This window comes from Myodes glareolus, chromosome 2 (assembly GCF_982192425.1).
Source record: "Myodes glareolus chromosome 2, mMyoGla1.1, whole genome shotgun sequence".
Lineage (NCBI taxonomy): Eukaryota > Metazoa > Chordata > Mammalia > Rodentia > Cricetidae > Myodes > Myodes glareolus.
Genome location: NC_142027.1, coordinates 138,209,249 through 138,228,587, shown reverse-complemented (window position 1 = coordinate 138,228,587; position 19,339 = coordinate 138,209,249). Strand labels below are relative to the sequence as shown.

At 51.2% G+C, this 19,339-nt stretch overlaps 1 protein-coding gene across 1 annotated transcript; it reads right to left on the bottom strand.

Annotated features, from left to right (window-relative positions):
* Window positions 1-4,818: 4,818 nt before the first annotated feature.
* On the bottom strand, window positions 4,819-19,339 carry Hspb8 (heat shock protein family B (small) member 8). The gene is made up of 3 exons (XM_048422869.3): window positions 18,510-19,339; window positions 12,116-12,179; window positions 4,819-5,833 (listed from the first exon to the last, which is right to left on the bottom strand). The coding sequence occupies exons 1-3, from the start codon at window positions 18,874-18,876 to the stop codon at window positions 5,674-5,676; spliced, it is 591 nt and encodes a 196-aa protein (XP_048278826.1). The 5' UTR covers window positions 18,877-19,339; the 3' UTR covers window positions 4,819-5,673.

Genomic DNA, 19,339 nt, shown 5'->3' with positions numbered 1-19,339 from the left:
CCTTCAGAATAGAAGGACATACTTACCTCAAACAGAAACCTTAGAGGGCCGGGTACTGAACCAAACCCAGGGATACAGAAGGACTCAAATGTCAAATATTGAAGTTTGGAGACATGTAGTGTCTGTATCCAAACCACCCAACTGAATTATCACTGAGCACAAGAGCTTAGTGCATACATATATGGTAAGCAGTGTAGAGACTCTGTTTCCCTAACCTTTGGAGAAGCTGCCCATTCGACTGCCCTTCCCTTTTCCTTCTGGAATCACCAGGTAACCAACCACACCTTGCCCTTGGGAAGCTGTTGGACTGAGGTGAGGGTGGGGAATGAGCGAGTAGACAAGGGGCCTGGCCAACTCTCATCAGCCAGAGAGCAAAGCTCTCTGCTTCTAACAACTCCTAGGCCTGGTACACTGGGAGGGAGGGGACCTCCAGGCAGCTCCAGGTGTTGGCTCATTTAGGAGACAGCATTGATTTTCAAATTATGATGCATAGCTCACAAGACACTGCAGGGAGGGAGTGGAGGAGAAGTCAGCCGCTGATTCTGGGAATTTATTTTGAGACACATTAATTTGTTTCTTCCCTTCAAGGTCAAATCAAGCCATCTCCATATATCACTAGCAGTGGCAACCGGCTGGCTAGAAGGCAGCTGGGTGGGGGGGAAGCGAGGTGGAGGTGCTCTGTGGCTCAGACTTCCTGGAAGCTGGGACAGGGAAGAGGGAAAGAATGGGCTCCAGGCATCCCTCTTCCCAATATCATCCCAGTGAAGGGTCAGTGTGATGACTCATACCAATGGTTAACTTGACCGGGTCTGGAATCCCCAGCAAGCAAACCCCTGAGCATGCCTGTAGGGGATTACCTAACTAGATGAACCTAGGGAAGATCCACCCTAAAAGTGAGTGACTCCGATCCATGGCCTAGAGCCCCACCTAGAAGAAGAGGCAGAAAGCAGCTGCTTCCTGACTGTGGGTGGACTGTGTATGACCCAGCTGCCTCATGCCCGCGTCCTGTCTGCCTCCCACAGTGAACTGTACCCTCAAACTGTGAGCCAAAATGAACCGGACCCTAATATTGTGAGCCAACAAACCCTTCCTTCCTTGAGATTTGTTTTCACTTTCATGAGTTTTATGACAGCATCAAGAAAACTAGTCTAGTCAGGAGCCATGCTCCCCGTCCTTGTCAGAATCCCTGTCAGGAGCCATGATCCCCGTCCTTGTCAGGAGCCGTGCTCCCCATCCCTGTCAGGAGCCGTGCTCCCCGTCCCTGTCAGGAGCCACGCTCCCCGTCCCTGTCAGGAGCCACGCTCCCCGTCCTTGTCAGGAGCCACGCTCCCCGTCCCCGTCAGGAGCCACGATCCCCATCCCCGTCAGGGGCCACGATCCCCGTCCCCGTCAGGAGCCACGCTCCCCGTCCCCGTCAGGGGCCGTGCTCCCCGTCCCCGTCAGGGGCCGTGCTCCCCGTCCCCGTCAGGGGCCGTGCTCCCCGTCCCCGTCAGGGGCCGTGATCCCCGTCCCCGTCAGGGGCTGTGCTCCCCGTCACTGGACTCAACTCATCTGACTTCATACCTTCTTGTGCCTTTGTGGCTCTCAAGTGAAAAGGGACCGTTTCTGAGGCTTGAGATTGTGACTTTTGCTTAGTTTGCGAGGGTGCTCTTTCTCATCTCTTTCCTCCTTTTCTGCACCCCTGCTTGCCTCCACCTCTCCCTCCTCCCATCCCTTCATTTGTTTCTTCTTCACCTCTTCATTCCTTTCCCATCCACCCATTTCTTCATCTATCTATTTGTTTATCACAGACCAATCCTTCCCCTCTTCATTCATCCATCCCTCTCTATACCCATCCTCTTCTCTACCCCACCACTTCCGTCCATCCACCCCTCCCTCCGTCCCTCCATCTGTCCATTCTTCCACCTATCCGGTAAGTAGTTATTGTCTCTGATGTACCAAACATTCTAGTGACTGTATTTTTGCAACACAGAAGATGAACAAACGTATCATTTGGGGCCGCATTTCATTTTACAGCTATGGAGGGCATGGTGGGGGAGCTGATGGTGCAACACACATGTATGTTTGCCACCAGTGCAGCGTGCACGTGGAAAGTGCTCTGAAGGAAGTCACGTAGCGATGGGCTTAATCGTGGCCACACGGACCTGTTGTGAGGCCCTGAGTCACTGTGGGACTTGAGCAAGCAGAAGTACAGATCCACAGTTAGGTGTGGGGGGAGGCCTGAGGACTGTGAGGTGAAGAGCTGGGAGCAGAGTTCACAGCCAAAGGAGCGGCAAGTGCCAAGGTCCTGGGGTGAGAGTGAGCACATGCGTCTGAGGGGAGAAAGGAAGTTACCACAGAGGGGTGTGGGACAAGGGGCAGAGCACAAGGACTTCGGAGGCAGCAGAATGGAGTGCGGATTTGTTTGTTCAGTCTGTGGATCCGTGTGCTTAGCAAGCGTCAGCTGCTTCTACCCTGCAGGCATTGTTGGAAGAGACAGATTTGGTGGAGACGCACCAAGACATGGCTCTGTCCATCTGTCCATCATGAGACCTCCGTCGACTTTGTGGGTTGGCAGTTCAGAAATCTGGGGAATCCAAACTCTTCTGAGATGTTTGGATAAGAGTGACTTGATTTCCTGTGGGGTGGCCTTCTCTCAGGAAGCCCTGTCCAGTGGCCCCTTCTCACTCCAAGTCCCTCTCTGAAAGAAATTCTCCCCTGTTTTCTTTGCTCTGTGTTGTCTCGAACCCTGCACCACCCCTGCTCCAAAGCTGACTCATGTGGAACACCTGTGCATGCATGAGACATTGCTACCGGTGAGGTGGACATGTGAGTTTCATATCACAGTGCAGGAATTCTAAATGCAATATTGGGTGCCATATTTTTAGTTTGCAGGCGTGGCCTGTGCCTAGCATGCCCCACTGACCACCCACACTGAGGTCCAGCTACTCGCCGTCTTTGCACTGGCTCCCTCCAGTCCCTCCAGAAGGTCACTGTGGTCCTCCATGCACTTGACCTCCCGGGGACCAACCTTCCATTCTACCCACTTAGCATTGGCTAGGAGATGAGACCAGACTGCACTGGTGGACCTGGGAATGAAGCTCTTCCCCTCCCCTTGAAGAACAAACCATAGTCAATTGAAGCACCTAATGAATAAGTATTACTAATAGTTAATAATGTGTTTTGTGTGCATTAGATGTTTAAAAATATTTGCTGAACAAATACCAAAGGAGTAGGAATTCCCCCTCTAATTGGGAATATTTCCCACTCTCTTCCTTGAAAGTGGGCCAGCTAGGAACACTTGAGTTTTGGTTGATGCCATTATTTGTTTTGCCTTGTGAGCACCCAGCCTAGTATGACAGTCTATGCTGTGTTAGGATTGGGGTAAGTGACAGGGGCTCTGGCCAGCAGGTGAGTGGCTCAGCTGAGATCCTATCGAGTTAACTGAAGAACAAGGTAGGAGAGTGGCTCTTGGAGGAGACAGAGCTCTCTGTAATTAAAGTCCTGGTGGCTTTAAAGGGGAAGTCTGTTCTGAAGAATGGAGAGCAGCTGGGTGGGGCACAGGAGTGGGGAATCAGGTTATGGGGGAGGGAGAAAGGGGTGTGTGTGTTTGTGTGTGTGTGTGTGTGTATGTGTGTTTGTGTGTGTGTGTGTGTGTGAGAGAGAGAGAGAGAGAGAGAAGGGGGAATAGATGATTGCTAGAGAGAGAAAGCGAGATAGCAAGAGGCGTCTGGCAGGCTTGTGCAAAGCCCCGGAGTTGGTCCTATAAACAATGGACTTTCAGAACAGAAACAACGTGCCTTTCTCCTTGGCTCATGTGTTTTTTTCTGCTTCAGGCACCCCACACCACTCCCTGTTTGTTCAAGTCTTAGAATTGTGCCTGATCACCAACCCTGACGTGACTGGCTCTCCTCCTCCCGTCAGCCACACAAAGCCCCGCCTCTTCTTTCCTAGCCACTGGGCTTGCTACCACTTCGCTTTTGTTTTGTGGAAGAATTGAGAGCTCAAAGTCTGAGAGTGAAGGTCCCAGGCCGCCTGGGGTTATTGCTCACTGGGTGTGTGGTTTGGGAGGTACATTTCATCTTTCTAGGATTCAGTTTCCCCATCTGTAATGGGGGAGATAAGACTTGGACCTAACCAATAGGATCGTAGCATGATTGAATACATAAAATCAGTTAGCCCCAACTAGGGTGTCTGATGTCTAGTAAGGATTCAGAGTCACTGTCCTAGCTTGATCTCTGTTGGGGAAGGGGCAGATGCTTGGACCACACCCTTCAACTGTGAGCCAAAGCAAATCTTCCCTTCCTTATGATGCCTTTTGTCAGAAAAATTCATCACAGCAACCAGAAAAGTGACTCTGACATCATCCCGTTCTCCTGGGTCAGAAACTAGTGTCTTGGCAGACATATAGACAAGTTTAGGATAAGGACATCAAAGAAGATATTTACTGGGCTTCTGGAAAATGAGAGACCACAGAGAAACCTTTCACCCTGGCCTTCTCTGCCCCGACAGTGTCATAGGAGGATGGGATACTTCTAATAGTTGCAGCCCTATTGCAACGGCGAGGACAGCCTGCAACCATCTAGCATCACCGCGATGGGCGGAGCCTTCGCAATGGGCGGAGCCATCACAATGGGCGGAGCCAGAATGCAGGAACCAGAGCTGAAGAAGGAGCTTGGCAAGCCATCTAAACTCCTCGGGGAGCTGTCTGACAGCATTCACGCTGTCCGCGCTGTCCGCCACACTGTTCATTCAGGGGTCATTTAAAGCTGTAACACTCCTAGTAGCGTATGTCTTTGTGATACAGCATTTAGTTTTTTCACAAAATAAAACACAATATGCTAAGAACATCAGCTCCTTTATTGGTATCATCATTATTGTTATTATTTATTCTTATTTTCCCCCTAAACAACAGCACAATTCACACAACAAAGACACACACATCCCCTCACATACACGATACCACTAGCCTGCATGCCAGGCTGTCTGGCCTTTGCTTGGTTCCCGGTAGAGCTGCTTGGGGACAGCTTTCTGTAAAAATCTGACTTGGACACAGGGGACACAATAAAGGGAAACCTTAGTCGGAGAATCAACTGAGGGGTTTCCGGAGTCCACGGGGATGATAATTCGAGAGCCACGGGGTCATGCGGTATATATTTGTGTAAGGAGCAAAAGGCACTGTTTTGTGTGGCTGATAAATCCCATACGGGGATATAAGACCTGCCTATAACTTCTAGACAAAGAGTTTAGAACACACTGGGGTGAACCAGCAGGCCCCATCAACCAAGCCACACGTTAGGAGAGCCCAGAGCAGGGATCTGGGTGATGGGAAGGTCCCCAGAGAAAAGCAACCCTTGCATTAGCTGCAAGGTAAAGATGCAATATGAAATGTTCAGTCCCCATATGCTTGTTTTGCAACTATAAACGGTGCGGTGTCTTCAACCAGACAAGATGAAGGAAAATCCTCCTAATGCTTTCACCTAACGCAACCAAGCAAGGCTCGCCCATTGCGTCATCCTGTGGAGAAACCTATTACTACGCTATCCAGGGACTCTGTGGACATTCTCTTCTCCCTCCCATCCCCAACATTTGAGTTGCTTTAAATCTGAGTTCTGCTAAAGTAGTGTATGTACCCTCAAACCAGAGATTCCCTGGGACTGGGGACAGGAACAAAGAAGGACCAAGGCTGAAGTCTTAGGAACAGGTGACTTCCGGATTGTCTTGGGGAAGCTCATGGTTGAAGCTGCTCTCTCCAAAGGGTGAGTAAGGAGGGACTTGGGGAGCTTCGATGATGAGCAGACCCTCTGGGGAAAGTGAGGCAAATACGGTCACTGGATCCACTTCTGCAGGAAGCCTAGGAGAGCGAAACAGAAGATCTTACTTAACTGTTGTTTTCCACATAACTGAAACAATTGTATTCATTGGAAAGAAATACTCTTTTGCACGGGAGCAGGTGTACGTGTGTGTGTGTGTTTGGTAAATGCTTGTGTTTGCATAGGTGTGTGCATTGGCGCGCACATGCAAGCGTGTATGTGTGTGTTTGGTACATGCATGTGTTTGCATTGGAGTGTGCATTGGAGCTCACACGCATATATGTGTGGAGGCCAGAGCTTGGTGCCAGGCTTCTTCCGCTATTGCTTGCCAATCTTATTGTTTGTGGCAGGGTTTCTCACTGAACCTGGAGTTCATTGATTTGATAGGCTGACTAGCTTATGAGCTTCAGGGACCTGCTTGTCCCCGTCTTTCTACCTCTGGTTACAGATGTGCGCTATCACACCTGGCTCTTATCAGGATGTCCAGATCTGAACTCAAGTCATCTTTAAGATGCTGTGAACAACATCATTTAAGCTTCCACTTCCCAGATCATGAGACTTGGGGGAAGTCAGGCAGGCTAGACCACGCAGAAAGCGTCAAATCCACTTCTCACAAGGATTTGGGAGGTGGAAGGGGACAGGTCTCACACAGCCCAGGCTGGCCTTATGACCTTGAACTCCTGGACCTCCTGGGGACTGTGACTGGAGGCGTGAGTCACCACGCCCAGCTCTAAGGTTTCAACTGTTGTTTAGAGTGAATGAAGCTACCCAGTATATGATTTCCTCAACAAACTTGAAACCAAACCGTGATGGCATGATAATGGTCTCAGTGGGATGCTGTTACTGGTAATTAATAATAATAATAATAATAATAATAATAACAATAATAATAATCACGGCCTGCTGAGTGCTGTCAGGTGCTATACCTGACTTGTCTATTCACATTCAGTAGCTAAGAATCCTGCCAAGGAGGTCCTATTACTGCCTCCTGCCCCCCGACAAGGATATGTTGAGACTCAGAGTTGTGAGCTGATTTGCCCAAGGCTGCACAGTTCCCAACAACGCATGGACTCAGAACTGAAATCCTGGGCTTCAAACAGCATGTTCTCCTGCCTCCCCGGCACTAGCCATGCAAGGCAAGGCAAGGCAAGGCAGAGGAGCCAGGACCTTCAGTCACCAAGAGACCTACCTACCTTCTCACATGCCAGGCTAGCTCTGCCTCTCGTACACGCAGGGAGTGGTTTGCTCACCTCTGAATGTGATCAGGACTCTCCCTGGGGGGCCTGGGAGTCATTTCCTGTCATCAGAAGCCCGAAGCCATACCCATGAGCCATACCCACCCAAAGCCACCGTGCTAAATTGGAACTATGAAGATCAACAAAGGTGCTTCTAAAGAGCTCGGATGGTCGCCAAGCCAAGCTTTGGGAAGCAAGAAGACAAAGCCTTGCTATGGGCCTCCCTCCCTGCCAGGGAGGGGTCAAGTCTCTTTAACCATTTGCTGTGTGCCAACCAGGGAGCACCTGGGACAATCACAGCACGGGCCTTGCAGGCAAGGAGAGACCTGTGTTCAAGTTCTGAAGCGTCTCAGCTGTCAGCATGTGAGCGGATAACCTGACATCTCAGATACTATTTTCGTGTAGGGAAAAGTGTCAGAATAGCATCCCATGGCCAGGCCACGGTGTGAGGATGCCCTGCGGTCACCGGCCCTGCATGGTGGCATCCTGACAGTAGTAGATACTTGAAGGCAAGTTGCACAGACACCAGAGCCCAAAGACCTTTCCGCTGGCACAGAAGGATGACCATGCACATGCAGAAACTGAGGCCTAGGGGTGGGACTAGACTTGGCGATTTGGGTCTCTCACCAGAGTCTGAATTCCCAGGTGGGAAAAGGGAAAAGATGATCCCTCAGGCCCTCATTTGCATCAGAATGACACCCTGCTGAGTGTTAAATACCCCAGGCACCTCTAGGACCCGGAACTAACTGCTTCCCTTTCCCAGTAAGAGCTGGTTTAAAATCTGGGCCCCAGGACAAGTGATCTTATCTAGACAGAGGGCCCAGGGTCAGCCTTCTGGAGTTTATTTCTCTCACAGCAGTTTCCCTTAAGGTTCTGGTAGGGAAGAGAATTTCACTTTATTAAAAGTGAGCTGACCTTAGAGGGAGGAAAGTCCTGAGGGGGTGATGGGAAACGGAAGTTTATGAAGCAGAGGACAGCCTGTGAAGGCTGTGGTCTGAGCGCCCTTAACCCAGCAGGAAGGTCATGGGCTTGAAAGGTGGAGAGACCTGTGTTCAAATTCCACGGTACCTCTTCTCTTTCAGAGACAGTTTTACTGGCTTGCTAAATTGTATGGTGTGTTGTATGTGTGTGGTGTCTGTCTGTCTTCACATGGGTGTGATCACATATGTGTGCGTAAGCACGTGCAGAGCAGGAGTCAGCCGTGGGTACTGTTCCTGAGGAATTGCCCAGCTTGAGTATCATTATTATTATTATTACAATGATGATGAATATTTGTTATTATTATTATTATTTGGGACCGAATGTATTCAAGGGATTTGGGATTCCCTAATTAGGCTAGACTGTCTGGCCAGTGAATCCCAGGGATCCTCTTTTCCCTGCCTCCCCAACCCTGCGATTACAAGTTCAGACCACCACATTGGGATTCCTTCCCTGGGACCCAGGGCTGGAGCTCAGGTCTCCTGGGTGGCAAGCACTGTACAGACCAAACTAGCTCCCCACCCCCCATCTCCCTGTTCCCTTTCCTCTCCAGCCCGACAGCCACATCCTACTCCCTCCCTTGAAGAGTCTGGTTATTTTAAAGTCCACACACAGAGACATTCTTTCCGTGTCTTGTCTACGTCATGAGCCTTATGGTTCTCAGCTCCCGGTGTGGTCAGATTTCTCTTTTCTTCTGAAAGGCTTTCTAATAATCCAGGTCTATTCTTTCCCGGCACCCCAGTTCTATCGTCCACCCCTCGGAACTTCGGTATCTTCATCGACAGGAGAGTTAAATAATCTTACTGGGATTCCTGTAAGGAATAGGATTGGGTCTGCAGACCTCATGGCCACCGGCTTATCACAGATGTCAACAAAGGACTGGGCAGATCCCTGGGAAGATGTGAGCCCCCAGAACAGGGAGTGCTCGGCTGAGCATCCTCCCTACTGCTTCCCGCATCCTGTTTCCTGTTTTCTCCTCCAAGCTGGGGGTAGAAAAGGGTCTGCTTCCAACCTGTTAAGCGCCTCCAAACTTCTCTCTCGCTCAACCCAAATAGGTTTCTGGGATGTCCTTCCAAACCCAAGGCATTTACTGGAGCACCCTGCAGAGGTGGATTCCTCCAAGGACCCCAGGCTTGGCTAAAGATTTCTGTCCTCTAAAGTAGATGGACTTTTCCTGGTAAAGGCCACCAGGTTCCCTGATGCTGGCCCAAGCTTTCCCAGTCTCCAGCCTGACTCCTTGCTATCTCCCATCTGCCAGAGCCACTCTTGCGTGACTCTTGGGGAGCCTTGCTAACCCCCACCACTCAACATTTCATCCTGGTCCTCCCAAATCTCTGACAGCTCCATGTGGGAGAAAACGCAGGGAAGGCAACCTAGGAAGAGTTAGTTACCCAGGTCGCTCTAGGCGACCCATTAATTTTATCTTAGTATGGGGGAGGGTCTCTATGCCAGGGCTAGGAGTCAAAACTCAAGACGTAACTGGCACAGCCTGACACTGACCATTTACAATGGACGGATGAACGCTGTGTTGATGGAGTAAGACACGGAGACCCGGAAACCTTCAGTTGTTTGGGTGGTCCCAGGGATACAATGTAGCTCAGTCTTGAATCAACTTTGCTTGGACCTCAGAGAGGGAGCATGCAGAGTGGATTAAGTTGGGGGAGACTTGATATAAGCAGCATTATCCCATAGACTGGGGGGATGTCCAGAAAAAGGAGGGGAAAGCAGAGTACCCCCGCCCAGGGCAGGTGCTTTCTCTCTTCTTTCTCACTACGGTGCTGTGTGAGCTGCCGGCCTTCCCCGTGCCACCCTCCCCACCCCGGTGGCCTGGGACAGTGAGTCTGATACAGTCCTCCTCCTCCTCTGTTTTTCTCAGACATCTGTCGTTATGGAAAAGCTAACCGCCACAGCAGGTCAGCGTGTAGACAACTCACCCTTCAGCAGCTGAGTAGCAATTCAAGCCTTTCCTAGCTAGTTGCTGACTTCCCAGAGCTCCTTCCTGCAGGGCCTCAGAGGTGGGGGAATCCACAGGAACCTGGCACGTTTTGGATTGTTTGAGACAGGGTCTCCCGGTGTAGCCCTGAGTAGCCTATAAAGCCTGGGCTGGCCTCTAACTTGTGATACTATTTCTATCTCAGCCTTTTTGGTTCTGGGATTTTATAAATGTGAACCGCCATGCCCAACTTTGGACAGTGTGTGCGTGGTGTAAAATCTGCTGATATGAGTGTGTGGGGAGTGTGCACCTGGCATGTGGAGGCCAGGGCAGGCCATCGGCTGTCTTCCTCTGTCACCCTCTGCCTTGTCTGAGGCAGGGTCCCTCACGGGAAGCTCACCGTCTCAACTAGGCTGGCAGGCCACTCAGGATCTGTCCTCCTGTGCCTCACAGTTACAGGCACGTACAGCCATGACCAGCTTTGAACATGGGTGCTGGAGATTCATACTCAGTTCCTCATGCTTACAGAGCAAAAGCTCTTACCCCATGCGCCACCCCCAACCCCTGGACATTGATAAAGATGGCTGATTCCCCACGTTCCCTGCCGGAGCTTTTCCTCAGCTCCTCCCTGTCTGTGCCTGTGTCCTGAGCTGGGGTGCGAGACTCTGAAAAGAGAGACATCAATGCCCTCCCTCCCTTCCTTCTCTCTCAGTTCTGTTTGATCTAGAGGCTGAGCTGAGGAGAGAGGTGAAGGTCATAGATTCTGGCATGCCAGGGAATGTAAGAAGAAGCTGGTTGGTATTTGCCTTATCGGGAAGTTTCCAAGGGCTTCCGAGAACCATGGGGGTGCTGAGGCCGGGGTCAGGAGAGGGCACAAGCATTCAAAGACTGGGTTGCAGACTCCCACTACTGAAAGAAATCTCAGAATTCAGTTGGTGCAGTCTCTCTGCCACAGTATGTCTCTGCCAGGGTTAGTGTGGAGCTCAGACACAATCATGAGAATCGTGGTGTCAAACTGCCTGTATGAGGCCCCCTACAGCCATCTGCCACTGCCTGCAAGGATCCTGAAGCAGTATCCCTTTACCAGAGGAGGATACAGTGGCAGAGACCTGTTTGTGGCTTGCTAAATCCCTACGATAGACCTCAGCCTAGCCCTTTCATCTATTGGAGAATTGCTTCCCCCAGAATATACACAGGGTTTGCCATGCATCTTCTTCCTGTTGTATACCCTCACTGCAGAGGTCAGGACAGTGATGACTATGAAAGACCTCAGGGTCAGAAATACACCTAGTGAGTGATGCTGACTGGAGAGCCAGTGTGTGACAAGCAGCTGAACCTCTAATGCAGCCAGCATCCTCCACTGAGCCTTCTCTCCCCACGGGGACTGCCAGTTAGGGGATGTGGCCATGCTTCACCAGTTCAGCTTGGCTGCCTGCTTGCTGCTCTCTTAAGACCAACGCTAACGAGAATCCCTCTCTTAGGTCAAACTTGTCCTTCCTCTAGAGCAGTGTCTCAGCCTCCAAACCTCCATGGCATATGAGACTGATCCCAGGGAACCAGACGACAGTTCGAATCAATAATTTGAAGCACACAGATATTAGCTTAGCTGGAGTGGAAGACAGCTTATTGGAGGAGTGATAGAGATGGCTCAGCGTGCAAGAGTGCTCACTGTGTGCACGAGGATCTGAGTTCAAATTCCCAGCACCCATGATAAAACCAGGCATGGCAACATATGCTTGTGACCCCAGTGCTGTGGGAGAGGCAGGAGGATTGGTGTGGTGTACACACACACGCACACACACATGATAGCACATGCACTTGCATACACACATACACAATCCTATTAGAGCAACTAGGAGTCAGGGGTGAGTGGTCTTCCTTTGACAGTGATTGGTACCCTCCTGTCTATGTCTCCTGGGTGGGTGAGCATTCCAGTGCCCAGTAGAAGATGGGCGAATCATTTTGGTTCTCTGTTCCCACAGGGCACTGAGCCAATGAGATGATAATCTAACCCCCGCACACACTTGGGGACCCCAATTGCAGGTTTATTATGACAGCTTCTCCCCTTGAGGTATGAGAGTTCGATTCCTTCCTCAGGTGTATCTCCCACGATCAGGACCCCAGAGTTGAGTTCTACCCTCAGTGCCTGCCTGAGGACCACTCTGCAAAGTACTTACTGAATTTTCTTGGTGAAGTTCTTGGAGACAATGCCACCTTCCTGCTGCTTCTCTTCATGTTTGCCTGGAAGACAAAAGCATCGTCGTGTGTCAGAATCTACATCCCTTGGGCCTCATTCGGGATTTGGGCTTGAATTCAAATTCTGCTCTGCCGTTGCCTTCTTTGGTAGCTTAGGAGTGGTGTGGTGTTCAGGCTTTGTTTGGCGTGGAGACTCAAGCCCACCTCCCAAGCTGGCAGAAGCTGGGCTAATAAGATGGGCAGCAAAGAGGACGTTGGTGGTGTTTTGTTGACAACTGCTAAATGGAGACACCTGTTCCCTAGCTTCCAGCCTAATTTCCAGCCCCTAGCCGGCTAGCAGGTCCCAGGAGCTGGCATTGCAGATCTATCAGCGAGGTAGAAGGGAGAAACAAAGCCAGAGCTTCTTGGCCACCCAGCACCCTTCCCTGGCTCTTGGATCAACTTCTTTCTCCTGCTGTTACTAAAGTGTAAACTAAGGTCCCAGAGTGGGTTCAAGGTCACCCAGAAGGTGCACGGCTGCTCTGGCCTTTGACCTGTACTCACTGGATCAGTGGCAAATGCTGTGACCTCCTGCCCCTCCGCCCTTGGATTTGCGGCGGGCCTTCTACAACACTTTATCCAGCCCGGAAACAATGCCTCCATCTGCTGGCCGCCCACCCTCTCCTAAGGGACCTCTCCTCAGAGAGGGAGCCACAGAACCAGGAGGAGAATTCCGCAGCCACGCCTCTTAGGGGCTCCTTCTCCCAATTATGGAGATAAAGATGAAATTACAAGGTTCATACCAAGCTGGCTTTTAAACTGCAGTACACACAGCAAGCAAATCGTGATCCTCTCAGCTCTCCTCATTCTTCATCTTCTTTTTTGAAAATAGGGTGTCTTAAATTTCTCTTTAAGCAAACAGGATCAGAGCCTGGCTCGGCCACCTGTTGGCACCTGTCTTTTGCACACTCCGCTCCTTTTTGAGGTCACATTCCAGAGCCCAGGCCCCACATTCACACCCAGGAGGCCTTCCTGAGGAGCTTCAGAACCCAGACTATAAATACCCAGAGGGAATGCAGTATCTTATGGAGGTCCAAATTGTCTTCAACTCATCATTGACAGGTGATTGCATTAGTCATACTTTGTGCCGTTAATCATTCCTTTAATAACCTTTTCTGATTACAAGATAATGCATATGTATGTCAGAAAGTGTAGGAAATAAATTTACAAAAAAAACCACAATCACCCATAGTCTCCTCCCCCTCCCCAAGGCTATCATGAATAAAGTGTTTACATCTCCAGACATAGAAAATGCTTCTTAAAAATGTACGGGTTTTCTACGAAACAGTCATGCATCCCACATCCGACCAAAGGGATCATTCTATGCACCAGCTGAGTCTGTTCTCATCCGGCTGAGAAGTTATGATTGCTTGTCCATTCTCCCCAAATACTCTTTGACAGCATGAGTGTGTGTGTGTGTGTGTGTGTGTGTGTGTGTGTGTGTGTGTATTGGGGGAGGCCACAAAGTAATATTGAATGTCTTTCCCAATTGCTTATCTGCCTTCCTACTATTTTATTGCCTGCTAAATTAACTTATTAATTTTGTGTGTTTGGTATGGGTCCTGGTCTTGTTAGCTTTGGTCTTAAGAGGACAGCTTGCGGGAATCGAATGTGGATGACCAGGCTTGGGAGCAGGTGCCTCTCACCTGCTGAGCCATCTTGTGGGGCCTCCACTTTCGATTTTGAGACAAGGTCTCTCACGGCACCTGGAGCTCACCAAAAGGTTTACGCTGGCTGGCCAGAAAGTACCTGGGATCCTCCTGCCTCCGCCTCCCCAATGCTCAGCTACTGTGCCCAGCTTCTACGCAGATGCTGAGGACCGGAACTCAGGACTTCCTGGTTTTCAATGGCTGTATCATATTCCCCTGCAGACTCCATAATGGCTTCCTTAGCCAGTGTCTTACTTTCCGGCACTGACGAGGCTTCCAACGATGGAAGCCTCCCTTCTCTCTGCACTAAAAATCCTTGCAACTTGATCTTCACACCAAGCCCAGTGACTTCTGGGATCTGAGTCATGCTTGAGACCTTCTAAGGCCTGACCTATATTGCTGTGTGGTCCTTAGGAAAACCATCTGATTTATCCTCCCAAGACGTGGGGGAAAGGTATACTGACCGAATCCACTTTGAAACTGCAGTGTTTGGAGGCCAGAACTCTCTAGTCTCTGAATGTGCTGTCAACCCAAGAGGTTATTTTGTGCAACTCTGTGACAGTCATCCCTCTGCACCGGCGTGGGCCTGTGGCCACCAGAGCACTGTCTGTCCTCTGGTCCCCTCCCTGAGGCCTGGGCCTCGGAGAAGCCTGCGTCCACTGGGGACAGGCCAGGGCCTCTGACTCAGCTCTTCTGCACCCAGTCCTCCTCCTGCTGGCCTGGTGACCGCTGGAGGCTGCGATAAAGATGATGGAGCATGAACAGCCAGCTCACACAGACTTTGCAGGCTTTGAGTTTACCCCGCCACTCTGTCTACCTCACTGCTGTTTTGCAACTGTTCAATAAATGACATAAAATGGTCGATGCTTTGTAATAAAGTCAGCATTGTGTGAGATAATTTTGCCTAACAGTGGGCCAGGTTCAGGGAGGCAGGGCTCAGCCGTAATGTTCGGTGGTGTCAGGCATATTGATTGCATTTTGGGCTTGAGATCCTTTGGATTTATGATGGGGTCTCTGGGGTCCTTGTCCCACAGAAGCCAAGAAACCCTTGTGTAGTCTGGGTTCAGCGTCAACCACTGTTCTCAGCAACTTACTTATGCCAACTCCTTTAACCCCGGACTTTATCACCACCACCTTGCGGACAGAAAAACTGAAATTCAGAGAGGTTCCGGAAGTCATGGCCACACCACCCTGAACACGCCTAATCAAGTGATGTGCCAGAGGCCAGACACCCTGAGCAATGGAGCAAAGGGAAGCCTGCTGTCATTTCCCTGCCCAAACATTCCTGACACGGCTCCACCCTTCTCTGAGCCTCAGTTTATTCTTCTCTAAGATGTTCTGAGAACTACGTCATTGGGTCCCTGGGAGAAGCCATGAAGTGAGTCACAAAGCCCTTGCGAGCTGCACAGGTGCCTTGTGGGAAACGGCTTCTCAGAAGTCTATGGCTGCTGCCCCTGTTCTGAAAAGGGGTGCAGGCTAGGGGAGGGAGGGAGGGAGGGAGGGAGGGAAGGCGGGCCTCTGAGCAGGAAAGGCTCCAAGATTTCCATAATGAGGGCCTGTGGTGGGGACAAGTTGAAAGAGGGCGGGTCATCTTGGCATTTCATTTGCATATCATTAGTACATTATTTATTGGACGGCTGATGGTGTACCAGCAAGTCTGCATTTATTAGCTTGCGTTCTGATTTACATTCTATGCCATCAAAATGTATTTTTGTACACAGAGGAAGAAATGATGACTGTTTGTACAGAGAGATCTCTGCCATCCCTGGACAACAGAGATCTCTTGCAGCTGGGATGTCTCTCAGGGACCCTAAAGTTCTGTGTCTGCGCTGGGGCAAGGCGTGCGGCCTGACCCATCAAGAAGAGGTGCTGTTTCCAGGGGGAGTAGAGGCCTTGGGACCAAGACAAAAGCTTTCCCAGTCTCTCCTTAACCAAAGCGTGGCCCAGTAGTCCTTGAAGGGATCATTCTTGGCTGATGTCTGCAGGGTAGGGGTGGAGGAAGGGGATGTGCGATGGAAATCGTGAACCCACATTTTCCAAACACTACCTCGGAGCGGGGTATTCCTACGTGGTCAGATAAGATGGGATTGGCTCTCAGATCGTAGACTGCATGGACAAGGAAAAGCTCTGAGAAGTCCTGGGTGAGGAGGAGGAAGAGGAGGAGGAGGAGGAAGAGGAGGAGGCTTACTTACTCATGATTCTGGCTCATCCGGCCTCTCAGCAGGGTAACTCAGAATAGCCTCTCATCCATTCCCCAGACTCTTGGGAGCAGATGACTAGCAAATCTGACCCTCTCCTTCTTTGTGAGACAGCATTGAAGCTGATCCCAGGGGTTGGGGGGGTGGGGAGTCTAAGCAGGTTCAAAGTCAGAACTAGGGTCAGCCAGTGAACCTAGGCAGGCTTGGCTTTAAATATTACATACTGCCAGAGAGGACGCAGATTGTGCTGGGTAAGTTAGCCTCCCTGGGCCTCAGTTTCACTATCTGCAAAATGGACAGGGGTGGTATTACAAACCTACCCACATAGTGAGTAACCAAGCAGTAAGCCAGCCTAGGTGGAGGGTGAGTAAAAGTCCAGCCTGAGCTGCTTGAGGGAGAACAGGGTCTTATGGTGTAGCTGGGCTACTGGCTCTGTGCCCTGGCTTCCCCTTTGGAAGCTGCTTTTGCAGGGAGCTCCAGATCTTAGTTCTTATACCCCTTTCAGGGAAGAAAGCTTTGGCAGGCACCCTCGGTGGGTTTGGAGTCTATAGAGCTGGGGTCACATTAGCTGCACAAGTACAGGGTTTTAGTCCCCGTGTTCTCATTTCACAGACAGAGGTGTGGAGGCTCCGTGATCCACCCCAAGGATCATTAAGGGTCCTGTCTGAGATCTCAGCCTGTGGCTGCTACACTCCACCTGCTAAGCAGTACCTTAGACAACAGAGTGTGGGCGTTCTGGAAGCCTCTGCGTTGTTAAACAACCGTAATTAAAACCGAACAAGGGTGGGGTGATGATGACCTCAGTCTGCAGAATGCGCTATTAACTCCATTTTACAGATGTCCTGGATGCATCATCTGCACTTACTACGCCAGCCTCGTGTGACGGGAACAGCAGGGAAACCGAGACTCCTAGCCAGTACCCATTCGGCTACCTCACAGTTGGGCTGGAACTCGAACCCAGATCTCATAGAGCATTATCCTCTATCCTCACTGGAACCTCCACACCGTAGCCACTACGGTAAAATTGCTGTTTACAAAGACAGACTGATATCCCATCCATGCACCTGCCATATAAATAGTGCCCCATTGGAGGCTGCCACCACCCTTCCTGAAGACCCATGGGGACCCTGATGCCCAGAAAAGGAAAAAGACAGCTAAAGAGGTAGCTAGCCCATCCTGCTGTTAGCAAGCAGCAGAGCCAGTATGGGTTCACCAGCCAGTGCAGAGAGCCCACACCCACGTCAGCATGTGCCCCGGGGTGCCTGCCCCACCACACCCACAGACAGGGCCTTTGATGTTTACAATTCTACTCCGAGTGACTTTAAGCCACCCATCCCCCGCTGAAACACCGCTGAGGCATGTCCCTGCCCAGCTAGTGCCTGCAGCCGGCTTGCTATTGATTTTCTGGCTGACAGGCCCCGCCAGGAACAAGCTCTTTTTAATGGCCTGTTAATTGGGAGGGAGGCAGAAGAAGGCTGTGCTGAGGCCCAGTTTACCAGGGGCCAAGCTTCCTGTCTCCTCTGTCTTCCCCCCCACCCCAGTGTAATTCTTTCTCCCAGAGTGCATTGGGGTAGGGAAAGCCCTGGGCCTAGTGCTGTGGCCAGGCCTAAGCGCCACTCTGGACCTTTTGCTGACTCATCGTATGACCTGGGACAAGGCCTCTTCAGCTGCAAGATGGGAGGAGATAGTCCTGGAATGAGGGGTCAGAGAAAACTAGATTTTTAGGTGGTTTTTTGGTGGTGGCGGTGGTGGGAGGGAGGTTATTTTGTTTGTGTGTTTTTAAATTGAAAGATTTTATTTCAGCTTAGAAACTTAAATAAACAAATAGATAGGTAGGTAAATTCCCTTCCATTCCTCAATTCCCAATGCAGCCTGGGTTGGAACCATTTGCTGCCTTGAACAAATTATGCTAATCTCTCTGGTCCTCCATTTCCGAAGCCCAAAAGGGAAAGGTGCCTGCTCCACCACCAGCTGCCTCCTCCGGCTGCCCTAACACAGGTGCTACCCAAGGCCCGGGCCCGAGGACAGTGGCAGGCACTAGCAGCTGTGTTGCTGTCGTTACCATCCAGCCTCAGTTTCCCCATCTATCGATAACACGGCGACTTAGCACTCGCCCTGCCCCACTCCCCTGTGTTGTGACTCTGGGGATGTGGTAACCCCCTCTTCCTGTGTCTTTACTGTTCTCCGTGCATCAATCTTTTCTTTATATTAATTTGTCCACTTCAAAATATACAATCTGGTCTCTGTCAGTTCTCAGGTGGGCACTGCGCCCTGAGGACCCCGGCTACTGGGCCCTGTTCAGACTCTGGCACCCATTGAGAAGCACTTGTCTCTAAAGATAACATTGTTGGGCTGCATTCCTCAGATCTGAGGTCACAGGTCCCTTCTACTGATGCTCTGTCTGGGAAGAACCTGTGCGCACACGCGTGTGAGTGCACGCGCGCGCACACACACACACACACACACACACACACACGCTCCTCACTCACCTGACACCTCTACGTATCCATCCTTGGTCTTTACCATCAGCTCTTCTGGCTTGAAGCTGTGCACATTGACACACACTTTCCAGGGCTCCCCAGGGAAGGGTGGGGGGTTCCTGCCTTCAGCAGGCACTCCAAACCTGGCTGTGGTTGTAGGCCCCCGGGGCACCATCCCAGATCGTAGGGTTCCGGGCCAGGCAGAGGAGAGCCGAGGCAAAGCCCACTCAGGCCAAGGGGCAGTCAAGTCGTCTGGGAAGGGGTCCATGCCAAAGCCATCGTCCAGCAGGCGGGAAGAGAGCGGTGAGTCTCGGAAGGGGTCTCTGCGCAAGCGGCTTGGGTAGGAGCACGGGAAAGGCAACTGCCCATCAGCCATGGTGTCTGTGGAGCTCAGGGGGAGACAGAGGCTCAGAGAGACACAGCCACCTACCCAAGGTCACACAGCTAGGTGATGTGGCTTGAGATGGTTTTCAGAGTTTAGTCCTCCACTTCAGAAAATGCTGATCTTCCGTTTGCCACAAACCCAACCATCCGATGCCCAGAATGGAGCTGGGGTCCTGGCTCACAAACGTGGCCCACCAAGCAGGCTCAGCAGAATCCCAGAGGGCCTCTGTCTGCCCCACCGCACCAGGCTATCCGCAAGTCACCGGCCTCCCAGGCTGCCCAGGCTCCCAGCCAAAGCCCGCTGAGGTATTGAGCACAGCCACGAGTTTAATAAACCTCGGGGACGCGCGTCTAGAAACTTCTCCTGGCTTCTGGGCTGGGAGCCTTCTATTTATTTGTTGCTGGGGGCTGGGGGCGGGTTTTGCAAGCACCTCCCGTCACAGGAGTATTCAAAG

What these genes read in the sequence shown, in the direction of transcription:
- Hspb8 (XM_048422869.3), bottom strand. Translation starts at nt 18,876, where the DNA reads ATGGCTGATGGGCAGTTGCCTTTCCCGTGCTCCTACCCAAGCCGCTTG. An exon ending in TGGATACGTAGAGGTGTCAG is followed by an intron (nt 12,180 to 18,509) that starts GTGAGTGAGGAG and finishes TTTGTCTTCCAG; the next exon opens with GCAAACATGAAGAGAAGCAG. An exon ending in AACTTCACCAAGAAAATTCA is followed by an intron (nt 5,834 to 12,115) that starts GTAAGTACTTTG and finishes TCGCTCTCCTAG; the next exon opens with GCTTCCTGCAGAAGTGGATC.